This window comes from Ceratosolen solmsi, unplaced genomic scaffold, assembly GCF_000503995.2.
Source record: "Ceratosolen solmsi marchali unplaced genomic scaffold, CerSol_1.0 scaffold10, whole genome shotgun sequence".
Taxonomy (NCBI): domain Eukaryota; kingdom Metazoa; phylum Arthropoda; class Insecta; order Hymenoptera; family Agaonidae; genus Ceratosolen; species Ceratosolen solmsi.
The window spans coordinates 7511452-7527440 of NW_011948412.1; the positions used below are offsets into that span (position 1 = coordinate 7511452).

Consider the following 15989-nt stretch of genomic DNA (forward strand, 5'->3'; position numbering starts at 1 on the left):
GGGGGGGGGGGGGGGGGGGTTTGAGAGGTGTGTGTGTGTGTGTGTGTGTGTGTGTGATGTCCGCCTCCATGCTTCCTAAAATCTTGCGAGCCGATGCCTCGGCGATTAAACGCTGCCGCAGACTTCCGCGCGTAAGCCCGACCCGTCGTTATTAATTTTCATTTACAAGGGTTCCTTTCGCCGCCAGCCCGCGGCGAGATACACGCCCAACGCAAATCGTACGTTACGCCTGTGCGTAAGCGGGGACGCCACCACTTCCGGCTTCGCTTGGTTTTTGTCGATCGGTGAAAAGTGGTACGGCAGAGGCGGCGGCGGCGGCGGCGGCGGCGATGGCGGCATTTCGCGGCACACCGATTCTCCTTGTATTAAGCTACGCGCGTGACTTCTGTCGGGATCCCTTCGAATGCCCTCGAGTTGCACTGCCGAGATCTATTGGGAGATGATGGCGAGGGATGGGTAGGAAAGAGAGGGATAGAGGGGGGAGGGGGATGGAAGCCGCGATTTCGCATATTTGATTTTACGGCGGTTTTATAGGCGAGGTCGGGGCGCGCTTGTATCACGGTAAAATTGCTCCGCTTTATACAAAAGTTCATAAAGCTCTTGATTTAATGAAAAAGAAAAAATAAAAGAAAATGAAACAAAAACAAAAGAAGAGGAAAGAAAGAAAAAAAAAGAAGAGGAAAGAAAGAAAAAAATAGGAGAGGAATATATAAACTCCTGCTGTTGAGATTGTAGCCGCGGGATTCGATGTATTGGAAGGGGTTCTGTCGTTAACCACAGTCTCTCCCACGCATTACCTCATCGAATATTCTTCGATTACCACCGGCTCACTTGCACCCATGCAATATTATTCAATTGCCAGTGATGCCGATATAGCGATATACGAGGAGTTCAGGTGACTATGATTAAGTGTTAGCACTTTTTAGCGATTCGATGCAAATACATTTAGGGGGCCGTCGTTTGTTTGGTTATGCGCGCTACTTTGACTACAGATGGAACTTTTTTTATGATGAAATAATAATATAAATATAATAATAAATGAAACGTAAAATAATAATAATCATAATCATAATAGATAAATAAATAAAATAAATAAAAAAAGAGAAGAAAGAAAAAAAAAGGAAAATTAAGCGAATCGTAACACGGCGGCTGTAGTGGATTAAATTTAAAATCCATAATATTTACAATTGTAAGCTGGGAATGTATTTGAGCGAATGAAGCGAAATTAATTTTATATTGATACGCAAATTTACATTTGCAATGCAAAAAAAAAAAAAAAAAAAAAAGAAAAAAATTAAACTCATTCAACATTAATAATAAATGTTAATATTATTTCTTCGCTTTATTATTAAAAAAAAAAAAATGTCATTTCTTAATTCAATGCTCGTTTACGTCATAAGACCTTGATATTACGGCAGCATTGAATATCGAGATTTTAATTAGACTTGATGGGCTAAATTTTTTAAAGCCCTGAGCGAAGCGCGAAGTAATTAATAATGCTCGAGCGTTCGTTGTAACGGCCAATGTCAATCTCATTGCCCCGAAAGCGCAATTTTACAGCTCGTCGGGGCAGCAAAACACGATTGATATCGTCACGTGACAACGCCAGCAATTGGAAAGGCGATAGACATTTTAACGCGAGCTTACCTAAAGATTGTCCATCATCTCGGAAAGGGTTAGCCTGGAGGTGGACATTGCAACGCCGCTGTCGCTGCTGCTTTGCACACTGCTATGGTCATCGGTGTCCGATTGATTGCTCGTGTATCCAATCACGTCGACTTCATCTGCAACAGATTTAAGAGCATACCATCATTAGTATAATTATTCATCTCGACACTTCTCCCCAATAATCCCAACTCTCCCGGTTTTCTTAAAAAAAAAAAAAAAAAAAAAGCCCCACCCACCGAGGTTTCCGTATGCGTCAAGAGGCTCGGCCGACTTTGCCATTTCGTGCGAGGCACGAGGCCATTTTGCACCCGCGGATTTGGCAAGCGCCATTTATGACATCTAATATTACATCCTGTGAATTATATACATGGTAGAGGCAGAAGGAGATTAAAGGCGCTCGCTCGCTCGCCCGTCACGTGGCACTCACTCGAAGCGATAGATTGTAAAGGCGCGCCAAAGCCATGCGATATCATTGTAATCCAACGAGTTAGCGACTGACCGCAGCTTGCGACAGTCCAAAACAATATTGCCCCTGGCGTCCGGGAATTTTATGCGAAATCGATAGTTCGAGCCACTCCCAGATGAACTCGGGTGGTGGGTAGGGGTAGGGAGGGAGGGTAGGGAGGAGGGGCACACGTGCGCCGACACTCGCCTCCAGGACTTTGCTGATGATTATTAAAGAGGAGCGTACGTCCCTACGGCCTCACCCCGATCGCTTCTTCATGCCGATCTTCGGGCCGGGCATCTTCAGGCGTTCACCGACGAGACGAGACGAGACGAGACGAGACGAGACGAGACGAGAGATGAGAAAGGTCATATAAAGAGCGTTGCTTTGCGGATAAGCGGCGACGGGGAGACGCTCGAAGATTGTGCACCGCTCGTTCTAAACGGAATCCTTATTGCCTCAGCAGTTGACGAAAAGGGATAAGAGATTCTCCTCTAAGGATCGTCGATGTCACGCTGCCTTTTTCGCACTCGTGCACAAGGGCCACGGTGGATCGGGGGAGCCGTTACAATTTCAATCATTGCCGTTTACAATATTGGAGCTCTATTTAGGAAAGTTACGCGTTGTCCCCATATAAAAATGTGTCTGTGGTAGAGTTGGATGATCGCACAGTGCGATGCGAAAAGTGAGATGCGCGAGCACCTTGCCTGTATCCTGATCGCGGCAAGGATGCACGTCGCAAATGGTAGCCGGGAGAGAACGCGCGAGATAAAATTCCGGAAATTCGTTACAGCGGAAAGTCACTTTGCCGAGAATGTATTTTGCCCATTTTCTTCAGCAGGTGCGTGTTGTAACGGGCGATCGAGAGATTTTTCGACTTTGACGCGCAATTTTTCGCGCTTCGGTACGTGCGGTTCGCGCCTCGCACGGGCGTTAACTTTAACGGGGCTTATTTCGCGCTTGCCTGGCTCTCCACTGCATTATGGGATTTTCGAAAATTCTTATAACGTATTATAGAGAAATGTTTGCGCACGCATTTATAAAGTATTGCGAATTTTCGTTTAAAATAAATGCCCCGAACGCTCGCGGCGCTACGAATTTCGAAAATTCGCTCGATCTTCTATGCTCCAGACTCGCTATTGTATCGCGCGTATCAAACATTATTTGTTCGTGCTTTTTATATAAACAAAAAACAAAACAACTATTTGCTTTCTTTATCATTAGAATTAAAATTGTCATTGAGGTGAGGGGTCGTTGTTATTTTAAAAGCCGCGTTTAAACAAATGATTAATAGTAGCGCATAGCTTTGACGATCTCTCATGCAAAAATATATAGATGCAAAAATTCCTTCATTTATACGTATTGGTAATTCGCGCTATTCCGAATGCATAAAACAGAATATTTCGAGTTAAAGTTTTCATAGCGATTATTGGCTTACTTATAAAAATAGCATGATTTTTACCGAATTTAATAACAACTTTGAACTAAATCTATCTTGACGCAATTATTTTATCATCCTTTTCACTAGTATCACGCCCCTATTAACATCATCGCCATAATTAATCGTCATTATTTGTAAAGGTCACGTTTATCAAGACGTAAGTAAAATCAATGATGAAGAATTTTAATGCCTAATCGTTATATACCGACAGTCGAAATTATATTATTAAGCTCCTCTATAAATGTACTCCCCATTTTCCCTTTACTCACGTACGATTTTACATTCGTTGGCAGTTTTACACCGAACGAAATACATTCAAATTGTAAACAACGATGTACGAACGTTAAAAATAACAGCTCCAAATATCCCAGGCGCGGGGGCAAAATACATTAGAAAAATAGGGCATTCGAAAAATGCATTGCAGTCGCGTAATTTCGCGCATAAAAGCGCCCGCATACCGCATGCAAAAATTCGTTGAACTAGCGGCCAACGTCAGGCCTGCATGCTGGAGCAGGGCAAAGTAAATATTCGGATCGATGCGCAAAAGCCCGCTGACACTTGCATGCTTTTCCATTTTCGCTATAAAACCCTTGTTTTCCGCTGTTACGGGAATAAAGGAAGCAACGGTCATATATCTATAAGCATACCTTGCGATCCCAGCCTTCTTTGTATCGAAATTTACATGCCCCCCACCCCCGGTTTTTTTTTTTTTTTTTTTTTTTTTTTTTTACTCTTTTTCTTTTTTTTATCCCATTCTTTTTATCAAACCTCCTAGGTTGCTGCAGAAGCTACGCGTTTTATGTTACGCGCAAATGTCTTTTCATGGCATCTCGTTTATTCGCGCATCTTGTTGAGGTACGCCTTTTTCACGATGGGTGTTTATGTTGTTATTTGCTTTCGGTCGTAAACAATGTTGTGTTGCTCACCACCCTATTCCGCTAATTTTTACACACACACACATGTGTGTGTGTGTGTGTGTGTGTGTGCGCGCGTGCGTGTGTGCGTGTTTTTTGTATTTTATTTTAGACCGACCGGTTCCCATTGTTCTTTGAATTTGTTGAATTTGGAAGCGTGTGGCCGCTTCCGATCACGCTGTATTTTATGTAAATATTGTGTTAATATATTTATGTATTGTATATTTATAAAAAGAAAAAAACATTCTGGAAATAACTACCGACCAGAAGTAGCATCGCCCTAAGCTAAGCTTAAATCGGTGAATTTTTATTGTCTTTCTGTTTCGATTATTTTTTGCAGTTTGTAAAATTTTCTAAAAATTATTTGACGATATGAAAATGTCTAAAAGCATAGAATAACCATGATTGGATGTCGTCTAAAAGGAAATATAAAGCTTAAGATTCATCGTATCTTCGCTGGAACTTTTTATTCCCATTAATAGGCACAAAAAGAAGAAGAAGACAGGGATTCGCATAATCTCTGCAGTCATTATGTATCTAATCCAGTAAGCTGGATACGGTAATCCAGCCGAAGTACATAGACAATGACATTATAAAAATAATTACGGCTCTAATTGCATTGGTAAATCTGCATGCGCAATGAGCGAGATCGCCATCGGTTAACGAGTGATAGGCATAATGTGTCGTCCATTAATGGGGTTCGCACATCTATTTTGCCGGCCAAAAATACGAAACTACTATCAATTAAAAATATTCTGTCCTAAAGACGACAAGTACACGCGCGTAACTAGACACTCGTGTATGAGAAAAAATAGAAAATTTAAGAGCATCGAGCGTAAAAATCGTTAATTCATGAGTTATGTAGTATGCGATAGATAGATAGTAGCGTTTGAAAAATTCTTTTCTTTCAATAAATTTCGATGATTGTTTGGCAATGTTTATAAATGTTGAGTAGAATAAACAATAAACAATAATTTGTAAATTAATGTTCTGCTTTTACGTTATATGAGGAGCAATTTTGATAAAAATTATACAACAGAGGTATAAGAATAATTGGAGATTTCGTGTAAAGCGTTTGAAGCACATTTGATTAAATTTTATAAATTTTACACATAAACTATGATAAAGTCAGCTGTTATCATCTTCGACAACTATAAATCAAGATTTATAGAGGCAGTGTAAAGCCAATATAATTCAATTTGATAATTGTTAATCTATGCAAGTAGACATTTGATTTAATTTTCCTAATTATTCACGTAATAAATTTAAATTAAATTGAATTTTTTATTGTGTTATTGTCGTTGTTGTTTGTCGTTGTCGTTGTCGTTGATCGTTGATCGTTGATCGTTGATCGTTGATCGTTGATCGTTGATCGTTGATCGTTGATCGCGTTGATATCGTTGATCGTTGATTGTTTCAAACAATTTTTCATTTAATTTGAATAATACGTGAGCCTGAGTGTATGCTTAAATAAATTATTTGATTGGTCAGTCTGATTCCAATGTCCGATTCTTTATTATATTAATATAGAGTATAAATTACAATTTTAAATTTGATTTTAAATTAATGATGTAAGCATGAAAATTTATTTCAACTTTAATGAAGAGATAAAACAGAAGTATCATGGTGGTGAGATAATTTTTTTTTTCTCCGTATATTCATTTAGCTCGTGTAAAACCTTAATGGTTATACTTAAACTACATGATGGAGCATATTTAGTTGGTAATTTAATCGTAAATAAGAGAGATAAAGAAAAGAGTAAACTTTCGACGCGGTAAGAAGTAAAATGATATGAAAGTCACGACAAATTAAAACTAAAAGGGAATAGAAAAAACATCGAACGAAAAAAGTGGAACATTGTACGTAGGCAGAAAAAGAAAGCCAATATGTGTGGGAGGTGGAAGGGGAGGTGGAGGGGGGGGGTGAAACGATACGGATTGCGCCGTGCAACGAATATGCAATTGCACGAGTCTTATTTGTTTTCAAATTTACGAGCGAAACGGGATTCAATAGCATGTCGGACAATCTCCCGGCTGCACAATCAACGACTTCTGCGGTCTATAATACTCTTTTGTAAGACTGTTTTTTTTTTTCTTTCAAGGGATTTTATCCCTTTATCTCATTTCTTTATTTTTCTCGCTTTCTTTCTTCTTGGTTTTGTTGTTTGTTTTTCTTTAATTTAAACGAAGAAATTATTTGACGCTAAAAGGCGCGCTAGCTAGGATCTGTATGTAGGTCCATAAAACATATTAAGCCGACTATTAACTCAATACAGTGGACGCAAAATAATTACAAAAGCAAATGAGCAATAAAACTCGTGGAATTATTTTTAATTAAATAAACGAGTTCATAGAAGCGATTAAATAAAGATCCGCAATAAACACGAAAATCTACCCTCGTAAAAGCGCACTGTAATACGGCACGTCGAGTGATGTCATTAACTTACCTCAAGTGCCAGATTCTCCTGTGTATTATAAAATACGCAATAAATTATTGCCACCCTGTGTGAGCCTGTGAGTGACAAAAAGCCAAGCAATTAGCCACGAAGAATAACACGGATTTTTCTCTCAACTTTGCCCTTCGTGCGTAGGTTATCGTTCAAGGATTACAGAACAGTTTGGCGGCTAAGGAATTCCATACGTAAGGCGTACTACTACCATCTGCCTATCACGATTTCCACCATAATGACGTAAATTTGTGGAAAGGCTGTCGCAAGTTTTGGATATCAACTATTTAATGAGTCGGTAAAACGTCGCATGTGTCTTCTGTCTCTATTATGTAATTGGAAATTGCCAAGCTTTATTCACGATAGAGAAAGAAAATCGATGAAAATTTTCATTCACTGGATTTTTAACGGCTATTTTATTTATTATCGCGGAGTTAATTTCGATCATCGCCTTAAGCATACAACGAGGATAAAATTAACAAATATAGAATATCTCGGAATTATTATTTACGCAGGCAGGCGCTCACTGGACTCCGAAAAATGTTTAATTACCAACTTCTAGGTTGCATTATGCTTTTGTTGAGTGGGGAATGAGGAGGCACGAGGAGGATAATTTTTCTAACGAACAATGAACGATCGGCCGATAAAAAAAAAACAAAAAAATAATAGAGTTTTGCCATCGCGAGGCTCAACCTAAACACTCGCTCGCTTCGTCATGTAAAAGAAACGCCACTTCAGTAATTGCTCTCTCGTAACATGGTGGCCATTGTATGCAGGTGTCTTATCTTTCAGAATAAAATTGCAAAAATTAAAATCTGTCGAGCGTAACGAGCGACTGGAGAGTATCTTTCCTATTTTTTCTTTCGTTTTCGTTCTGTTTTTTTTTTTTTTTTTTTTTTTTTTTTTTTTTAGGCGGCCAACAGCGGCCAACATCGCACTCGCCGATCTCTTTGAAGACAAGAGGAAGAGTTTGTGGACTTTTCGCACGACTCATTAACATGAAGATTGTACGAAATAAATAACGAAAAAAAAATAACAAAAAAAAAGAATAAATAAAAGAAAAAAGAACGAGCGAGAGAGTGGGGGGAGGGAGGGAGGGAGGGAGATAATACCGCATGCAAATGGTGTGCACAGTCAGAGGTAGAAAAAGGTTGGTAATGAATGGGTTGCGTGGAGTAAAATACAATTGGCGGTAAAAATGAAGGGAGATGAAAGGTAGAAAAGAGATTTGAGTACGCGAATGAAGCGAAAGAGAGGACTGAATGATAAAAGGCTAAAGAAATTGATTGAAAATAACTTTTAATAAGAATGTTCATCAATTCAGTGAACAATAACATAATATATTTATATTTATATTTATATTAAATGGACACTCTGAAATTAAAGATTTTTTCGGTCTTTATATTCGAATTCGATCTTTATATCAATAAGAATTTTAAGAATTTTATTTACAAACAAATTTAACATTTAGATAATTATTATTTCATTTAACTACATATAAAGAGAAATTCCGTTTAAACTTATATGCGTAGATTTTCTTCTATAAACCGAGTTGATAAGATAGAAAAGGCATATTACGAAACTCATACAAGTTTTACGAAATAATATTAATCGTAGTTGGGGAAGGAAGGGGCTGCTGCTGGTAGTCAGCCATCGTTAGACGTGGAAACTCAAACAATAATTTATCGACAGTAGCAAAGTGGAAGAGAGATGGAGACTGTAGTCGGTGAATTTGCATCGACCGGTGCAGATGAGCGAGACTAGACGAATGCGTCGGTCGCCTGGGACTGGCGAGCATTCGTCAATGTCTCGTCCGTTAATTTTACTAATTGTGTAAACGATGAGAGGCTACATACACCACCAACGAATCCACCTTCATTCGATTCGACCCTCTCCACACCACCCCCCCCCCTCCCCCAACCCCCTCATCATACTCCCCTCACCTACTTTTATTCCTTAATTTTCATTTTCGTTATCTTCAATTTATACCCAACGCCCTTATTAACATCATGATTTTCTGATTTTCATTAAAAGTTTGTCATAAATTTGAGAAAAATTACATTCACGTTTCACTATTGAGCAATAACATTCTAAAGAGCATTTTTTTTCTATTAAGAGTAATAAAAAATTCTTAAAATCCTTACTTATTTGGCCAATTTTCTATTCGAACACACGTGGATTGTTGATAAATAATATACAAAATGCCGATAGTACAAAAATTTTAACATCGATAGACTATTGCAATTAGTTATGCAATTAAATATTAATTGCAAATATTTTGTTATATAAATCCTAGCGAATAAATAATACTTAATTTCCACTGTTCGTTACTATTTTGTCTTTACGTTTTATTTAACGTAATGTTTAAAAGAATTTCTAGGGTTACTGCCAAAATATAAAATACTTCCTAAATTTCCTGCACATATCCAAGACTAAAGAATACTGTAATTTGAGTGAAAGTTATATTTCTTAGCTGATGTGGCAAAATTGTATACCATTACATGAAATTTTATACAGATGTTGTGACAAATATGAGAGCACAGAACGTCAAGATTCAATCATAAAACATTTGTTAAATGCCTCTAAAAGTATGAGTAAATTTCAATTATAATTTAATTATTGTAAAAAAAAAAAAAAAAAAAAAAAAAAAAAAAAATTTTTTTCATAACGAACGTTAAAATACTATTATTTACAAAAAGCGCAATACTGCGTAAACAAAAGCTTTTTACTCCCTCAATCGTTTTAAATGAGATCCTTTCAAGTGAAAGAGGGACAAGGACAATGGCACTTCATCGTCTGTTTTTGACAATGTTTGTCGTTTGCTACGTCACGCAACGGAAACATTATATAAAAAATAAAAATACAATACATGAAACAATAAAAATAAAAAAAGGACAACAAAAACTTTTTGACTTGTGCGTGATGACGGATGAAGGTTGAACGCAGATTAATATGACAGAAATGGAGAGAGAGAGAGAGAGAGAGAGAGAGAGAGAGAGAGAGAGAGAGAGAGAGAGAAAAAGACATTAACGAGTTAAGAAAAAGTTATTACGAATCTTCCGAAAATTTGTCTTTTTCACCAAACGTGAAATCTAGTTAAAATCAGAGCGAATTTCTTGCATAATATTCGCCTGAGATTTTATTCATTATGTAATACTAAAATGGCCGTATATTAATATACATGACAGTTTCATTGCTAATTATATTCACGATCGATACAAACGATCGTTTAATTTATGTTCATATATATATATATATATACATATATTATTGAATAACAATTTGTTTTATCCTTTTAATTCTAACGATTTATAAAGAAAAATGTATAGAATTATTTATGTATTCTTTTATGCTTATAAACAATAACTGTCGATCGCATTGAAAAATTGATCTATCGACGAATTCAGCCCAAATCTCTTTATAATTCGACCACTCTTGCAGATATTTTATCGAAATATTAAGATAAACTTTTTATTAGCTACTTAAGCATGAAATAAAATCCTAAAATACTGGAGCAAGTTATTATAGGATATAGATTATGTAAATTTTTAGTTAGATTTTTAATATAAATTACAAACTTTCAATGTGCTTTTTGCAGTAGATGTTTATTTAATGACAGTGAGTTAACAGTTAATATAGATGAAAATGTAAAGCTGTTATATTTAATGATTAAATGCATATTTGTATTTAAAGCGAACATCCTCGCGAGCCTTCTATTAGCATGAATTTATCTAAAAAAAATTGAGGCTCTCAAGGTATTCTATTGTTGTATATTGCAAAATTATTATAAAAACATCTGTATTAGTTCAAAATCATTAAAGGACAACTCCTCGTGTTTTTCATACGTTTATACACAAACTCGATTTTTTTTTTTTTTTTTTTATTCTATCTTCCCGCTATATTTCTTTCTGTCATCAATGATTACTTTCGCTTCACAGACTGCGAATAAAGGAATTTAAAAGTCCATTGATTGATTACTCCCTCCCACGGAGAAATGATGTATTGGCTCAAAATGCTTTAATTAATTATGTCGATAATCTTGATAAAGCTATTTGAACTTCAGTTTTTATCGATAAATGGATTAATGGATACAAATGTTTTTATTACAGCAATTCACCAATTATAATATTATTAATCGCGTATTTAAAAGATAACAAGGAAAGAAGCTACATGGATTTTTTTTTATTGTTTTTGCTTTTTGTGAAATCACATTTACCATCGATTTATTTATTTAGAATAAATCCGATTTTATTTATACAAATAATAATTTTATTATAGCAAATTTCAGTAAATCTATACAATAAATATAGTATCGTAAATCCGTATCAATACATTTAATTGCATATTTTATAATTGAAATAGTAACTTTGTGTTGTGACATTAAATTACATTATAATTAATACGTTTGAGAAAATTATAGAAATATTTTTGAAAAAAATTTTTATTCTTAAATATAATTTTATCATAATTTTAACTTTTTTTTTAGCACATACGACAGCAAATTTGTTAAACGAATAGTTATCATTACATGAACACTACATAGATTATCTTATTAAACTTTGTTTTTTTTTTTTTTTTTTATAATTATTAAAAACCATCAAATACATTTATGCATAATGATCTTGCATCTTCAATTAAAATTACTATAAGAAAATACCACATAAATATTATGAATTTAAATATTTATAAAAAAAAAAAAAAAAAAAAAAAAAAAATTTAATATTGTATCTAACGATGGGGGTAAATTTTAGTATTTTCAAATTGATTAAATTTTAAAATCCACATAAATAATATATACTCTATGATTGCTTGAAGTAGTCAATAAAAGGTATAACAAAATATGTCTAGGACGGTCATAAGTTATATTAAACTAATTTTTGGGCGATTGCTTAATTACTTATATAGTTAGATTTTTTTTTACGTTTTATTTATCCAATAGCGTTTCTTCAATAGAACTTATCGACGAGTAATTTTTATCGAAAAATATAGGAATACATTTTCCAACGTTTGTGTATATTAAGATATTAAATGCTTGTTAAGCTTAATATAGATTTTAGTTTTCAGTAAAAGATTGAAAAAAAATTTTAAAACGTCATCTGCATGGGAATTCAAATTTAAGTTTTTTATCTGGAATTTACTTTTAAATTCATTTTAATAAAAGTGAAACGATAATTTAATGATTCTTATACAGATTTCCCTTTAATGATATTAGTTTTCTTATAATCTATAGTATCAAATAAATTTTAATAATATGATTACAATATTATGGAATTAAAATTAATTTATAAATACATAAATATATACATATATATATATATATATATATATATATATATATATATATATATGTGTGTGTATATATAAATGATTTACATTGGAGTTAGAATTGTCGACGTTAAATTTGAAATTATTTTCCATTTCATTGGGCAATTATAACACCATTAACCGAAATCTTACTATATATGTAAGTAAATTAACTATATTATATTTTATTATAAATAGATATGGCTTTTAATACGACATAAAGTATAATTAAATGCTGAGATTTAGTTGTTTTTCATATGCCTTCTCTTTTTTCAAGGCAAAGGAGAAAATTCATTACAAGTGTTCAAGTGTAATAAAGTGAAATTTATAGCGGTAATATTTGTATTTGCAGTTTTAGAAGGACAAATAAACTTTATATTAAATGTGCTTTGTAGTTTCATAAAACGTAAGGGCATATATGTGCTTTCTGTATTTTTTTGGAGCAGTTTATCATTAGGAGAAGAATGATATTTAATGGAAAGTAAAGATAATTTAACGTAGCAAATGATATTAGGTTGATAATTAATGAAGGCAAATGATAAATATATAAATAATAAAAAAGCTTATGCCCAATACAGTCAAATGATACATTTTTCAAATGCTAAAATACAATATAAAGATGATCTTTTTAAAGTAAAAAGCATAAGAAACCTTTGAATTAGTTTGGCTTATAAATGACGTAGGCCGAGCCCTAGGACGATCCTCGAGCAATTTATCTCAGACAACGGCGTATCTCAGCGACACCATTGATATCCCTCGGCATCCTAAAAACAAACTCGCTGAATTTTGCATAACCCCCGCTGCTCGTCGAACGACGCGTCGACAGAACGAGACACCGAGAAGATGACAAAATGCTCGTTCCTTATTTTGGCGGAGATCGCTTGTTCCGTGGCTTGCGTCATCTCGGCATATCCGTCGAATCTTTGTCTCCGAGCGATAAGCTCGAGGATGAGGCGCAACGAGGCTCCCGTGGATTACCCGTTGCGATAGTCTGCGTGCATAATCGAATTGCCGTGCGAGTGGAATCGAACGGAGTCGGTCAGACGCGTGGATGACGAAAGTTAATAATTGCGACGGTCTATTGGGCTGGTAGGGCTGGAGGATAAGAGAAAAGAGAGAGAGAGAGAGAGAGAGAGAGAGAGAGAGAGAGAGAGAGAGAGAGAGAGAGAGAGGATTGATATATGAGGAAAATCAGGCTAAGCATAACAGACTGCGGAAATGCTGTCTGGAATTAGGTAGGGTATTATGGACGTATAATCTCTTGCTTGCAGACTTATGAGTTTCAAAATGAATAAAATTCATTGTATTCTGTCATTCAGCACTTTCAAGTATATTGATAATTGTTATCTGCTGATTGTATTTTAGACGGCTGAAAAGCTCATTGACGTTATTTTAAATTTTATAACTATTGGTCGAAAAACGCCAAGCTATGACAATTTTTCATTCTATTGTTTTTTTTTTTTTTTTTTTTTTTTTTGTTTTAAATTATTTTACTTTATATTTTAAGTCCTTCCTCTTTTTCCTTATTTTAGCTAACCTTTAGCCAAAGCCTTTACACACCTCTATCTTCGCGTATCGTAATAATTAGTTTCTAAACTGTAAGAATAAATTATTTTATTAATCACAATAAGTCTCATCAATTGTAATAATATAACGCCCGTTGAAATAAATAATCTTGTCAATTAGCAAGGCCGTTATTAAAGTGGAATAAAAGAGAAATAAGCACATTAAATGAGCGAGCGTGACAAAGAAGCGCATATTAAATATGCATTGAAAAACGAAAGTCAAGCGAATGGATATAGAGCAAATGAGAATGAGAAAGGTAAAAATAGTGACGAAGGTTAAAGGGGCGGGAGAGAGAAAGAAACAGGTAGTCTGTTTATGATGCAGTTAGGCGTTTTTGTACTCTCTCATCAGCTCAAGTCGTCGCCCCACGTCTATGAATGCCAAGTTAAATGGTCTGCGTGTTTATGGCGGCGTATGTATTTGTTGTCGTGTACGTAGGTATTTGCAGTGGCACGAGTAGAAAGATGACGACAGGGCGGAAAGGGATGCGAAGAGCGTAAGAGAAAATGAATGAATAAGCAAATAGATTATGTAAATATCCGTTACAAGTCGAATACATTCGAGCTTGTATTATAGTTGAATTTTCTTAGTTATGAGCAATGACGTGTAAAGAAGAGGGTGTCCTGAATTCTTAACAAATTTGCGCTATGATACACAAGGATTTATATTTGTTTACAATGCCGATTTTATGCTATGGGCAATAGCGGATTTATAATATTTTCAAGAATCTTAGCTTTCAGGAATCTTAGCTTTCAGCATTGAAATAGTCTAGTAATAAACCTTCTATATGCTATATTGTAAAACTACAGAAGTAAAGGATTTTTAAAAGAAGTTGTGGGAAAAACAAATTTTATACAAGATATGCTTAATACGCGCATAAGCACGAATTTTATAAACATTGATAATATATATTAATATTATTAATAAGCATTCGCATTTGCGTAAGAATTCAGATTTTTTTAAAGCTTCTCGGTAGGAAAGATATTTTGAAAAATTTGCTCTCGTTAAAATATTATAGCACTCGATAAAGGTAACAAGGTATAATAGAAAATTTTTTTTCTCTTTTTCTTTTCTTTCATTCTTTTTTCTTTTTAATTATCCATTGAAATAATTCATTACCAGTTTATGTTAATAAAGTTCGTAAATTCACATTAAATCGTCCATTCCAATACTTCAATATTTCATAGCGGCTAAAATATTTTTATTTAATTACTGACTATCGATGTTATTGTATCGGCTTATAATTTAAATAAAAACAATCGAAATTACCGACGAGATATCGTTAAATTTTGTTTTCATTACAATTTAGATAAACCTCATACTATGAACATAAACGTACGCGAGTTGAAAGCTGTTATAATTGTCCAAAATGTCTTAGCAAAGACTTTGTTTGACCCACCCAAGCTCTCGACGTTCTCTCTCCGGCTTCAATAAACATTTCGTATTACTTGTAACAAAATACACACGTATTTCTAATAACGGCAATGCCTCTCTTCTAGCAATTCATCCGATAATATTTTCTCCGATAAAACAACATTTCGAGTTGTTGGGACTGGCAGCTTGAATATGTCATTTTTAGCGGGCGATAGCCTGACATGCCACGACTGGCTCTACTTGTGCTGACTGAGCTACGGAGAAATCGAATTGCTATTGTCGTAGTTTATGAGAAGCTGGTTCGACTAGCTCACGGGATGATTAAATATTTTGCTGTGCAATGGAATTTTTTATCGGTGACATTGCCGTACCGCGCCAGTTCGTTATTTATCGTGCGATGCCAGAAGGAGTCGAATATGTCTTCGACGAGCTTTGTATGGGCTAAAATATCCTTTTCCCACGAAATATTTTATCATAACCTTTTGAGCGCATACAATTATTTTAATATTTTCACTCTCACCAAATTTGCGCATTAAACTACTCCGCTAGACATCATTGTTATCAAAATATAATTATCACATTCACACGTGGTGTGTGTGTGTGTGTGTGTGTGTGTGTGTGCGCGCGCGCGTGTCTGTGCGCGTGTCTCTGTGTGTGTATGTGTGTGTGTATGAAAATATAAAAATTTCCAACAAATCTTCTGTTCTTCTGTACTTGCGTACGCTTCTCTAAACTATTTATTCGAGCCTCTTTTACGTTTCGACGCCGCTGATAATATTTTCACGAAAGCGATGTCTATCAGTCTCAATTTATGCAGCAAAATTACCTATC

General features: G+C 35.0%; 1 protein-coding gene across 1 annotated transcript in view; it reads right to left on the reverse strand.

The window, feature by feature from the left end:
* LOC105364624 (max-interacting protein 1-like) overlaps window positions 1–15989 on the reverse strand; it is a 155226-nt gene that overhangs the window by 4571 nt on the left and 134666 nt on the right. Inside the window, exon 3 of the mRNA XM_011502606.1 lies at window positions 1648–1784. Coding sequence (XP_011500908.1) covers window positions 1648–1784 — 137 coding nt within the window. The remainder of the gene's footprint in view (window positions 1–1647; window positions 1785–15989) is intronic.